This window comes from Rhopalosiphum maidis, chromosome 1, assembly GCF_003676215.2.
Source record: "Rhopalosiphum maidis isolate BTI-1 chromosome 1, ASM367621v3, whole genome shotgun sequence".
NCBI lineage: Eukaryota > Metazoa > Arthropoda > Insecta > Hemiptera > Aphididae > Rhopalosiphum > Rhopalosiphum maidis.
Genome location: NC_040877.1, coordinates 18,452,508 through 18,454,490, shown reverse-complemented (window position 1 = coordinate 18,454,490; position 1,983 = coordinate 18,452,508). Strand labels below are relative to the sequence as shown.

Here is a 1,983-nt window from a genome sequence, read left to right as displayed (position 1 = left end):
TTTTATTATTACGAACAATGAAAGGACTGCATCGAGAACGCGTGTTCATATAGATTATTCGCGAGAGGCTCCTATTTATTTTTATTGATAATTAATCCAGTAAAAACAATCGATGTATCGCATGGACTGGGCATGGAACAGCCATCATTAAATATCACACATTTTGGGCACTTCCAAAGGCATTACATTAGGCGCTTATAAGCAATATATTTAGATATATATACGTCCTGCTTATAGAACAGTTATATTTCTTCAATAATAGCATGCAACTAAAACCGATTACATACACACATCACCAAATTTATTATGTTCTCGTTTGGTAAAAAAACGAGTCAAATAATCATGATTCAATATTATAACAACATGGAAAAAATCCAGATACATTCTATTGGTTCCGCTCACCGAATCTCAGGACAGTGGTACATACTATAATACATGCATACGTTATGCAATTGTACTGTGTAATTATTTTTAGTTTAAACGATTACCCTCGGAAAGCGACGGGGTTCCACGAGTACGAGGTCTAATCAAAAAGTATCGAGACTGTTAAAAAAAAAAAAAAAAATATATTAGATAAAGTTATTTACATTCAATCTCCTTCAAAGTATGCTCCTTCTGAGTCCATACATGTTCTCCAACGTTCCTGCCATTTTTGAAAACACCTGTGGAAGTCATTTTTAGAAACTCCTCGTAGCTGCTCCGTCGCATTTTGTTTTATTTCATCTACATCTTGAAAACGTTTACCCTTAAGCGCCATTTTTATTTTTGGGAATAAAAAAAAATCACATGGAGCTAGGTCTGGTGAATAGGGGGGTTGAGAAACAACTGGGATACCATGTTTAGCCAAAAACTGCTGCACAACATGGGCTGAATGGGCTGGTGCATTATCGTGATGCAATTTCCAACTACCAGACTCTTTAAACTCGGGTCTTTTTCTTCGTACAGCGTCTCGTAAACGGCGAAGAACATCAATGTAGTACTCCTTTGTTATAGTCTGTCCTTTAGGAGCATACTCATGATGAACAACACCTTGGTAGTCAAAAAAAACGGTCAACATGACATTCACTTGACTCCGAACTTGACGAGCTTTTTTGGTCGTGGTGAATCAGGTGTCTTCCACTGCGAAGATTGTACCTTTGTTTCTGGATCGTAGCCATATACCCAAGTCTCGTCACCAGTTATAATTGATTTTAAAAAAAAATCATCAGATTCGGAACACTCTAGCAAATCAGTGGCGATCTGTTTTCGATTTTCTTTTTGCTCACCTGAGAGCAGTTTTGGTACAAATTTGGCTGCAACTCTTCTCATGTCTAAATCAGTCGTCAATATGGTTTGAACTGATCCAAATTAAATTTGAAACTCATTACTAAGTTCCATAATTGTCAAACGACGGTTACCTCGTATTGCTGTTCGTATTTTTTGTATCATTTCCTCATTGCGGCTTGTTGATGGGCGTCCTTCACGTTCATCACTTTCAACAGTTGTTCTACCCTCTTTAAATCGTTTAAACCATTCAAAAACGCGAGCACGGGACATGGTTTCATCTCCATAAGCTAACAATAACATTTGGTAGGTTTCAGTAGCCGTTTTTCCCAGTTTATGGCAAAATTTAATGCACACTCGTTGTTCTGTATTTTCGCTCATTATGAAATCCGACGGGACGTAAAAACATACTTAACTTAATCGCACCTAGAAGCCGACTGAAACAATTTTAATCTAATCTATGTCTAATATATTTTCCCAACATATAAAGTTAGATTAATATAGCACATGCAAGTTCATACTCAAACTGGTTTACGATTAATCGTATCAGTCTCGATACTTTTTGATTAGACCTCGTATGTATACGGGCTTTGATTTACCCGAAAATTCCTTTCATGGTCCTTTAAGATATCCAAAGGAATCATAAATTGAATAATCGGAAGGTTGCAGACTATAATACGTATACGCATCTGTATAATAATATGACATGCATATAGTGAA

The 1,983-nt window shown here is 36.5% G+C and overlaps 1 protein-coding gene across 1 annotated transcript; it reads right to left on the bottom strand.

Moving 5' to 3' along the window:
* Positions 1-1,061: 1,061 nt before the first annotated feature.
* LOC113549081 (protein GVQW3-like) lies at positions 1,062-1,663 on the bottom strand. The gene is made up of 2 exons (XM_026950237.1): positions 1,398-1,663; positions 1,062-1,337 (listed from the first exon to the last, which is right to left on the bottom strand). Exons 1-2 carry the CDS (start codon positions 1,642-1,644, stop codon positions 1,063-1,065), a joined length of 522 nt encoding a protein of 173 aa, XP_026806038.1. The 5' UTR covers positions 1,645-1,663; the 3' UTR covers position 1,062.
* Between the last annotated feature and the right edge of the window lie 320 nt (positions 1,664-1,983).

Excerpts from the sequence above, each read along its gene's own strand:
- LOC113549081 (XM_026950237.1), bottom strand. The coding sequence starts at position 1,644 with ATGAGCGAAAATACAGAACAACGAGTGTGCATTAAATTTTGCCATAAA. Across the intron at positions 1,338-1,397 it reads AATACGAACAGCAATACGAG|TTCAAACCATATTGACGACT; the intron begins GTAACCGTCGTT and ends AATTTGGATCAG.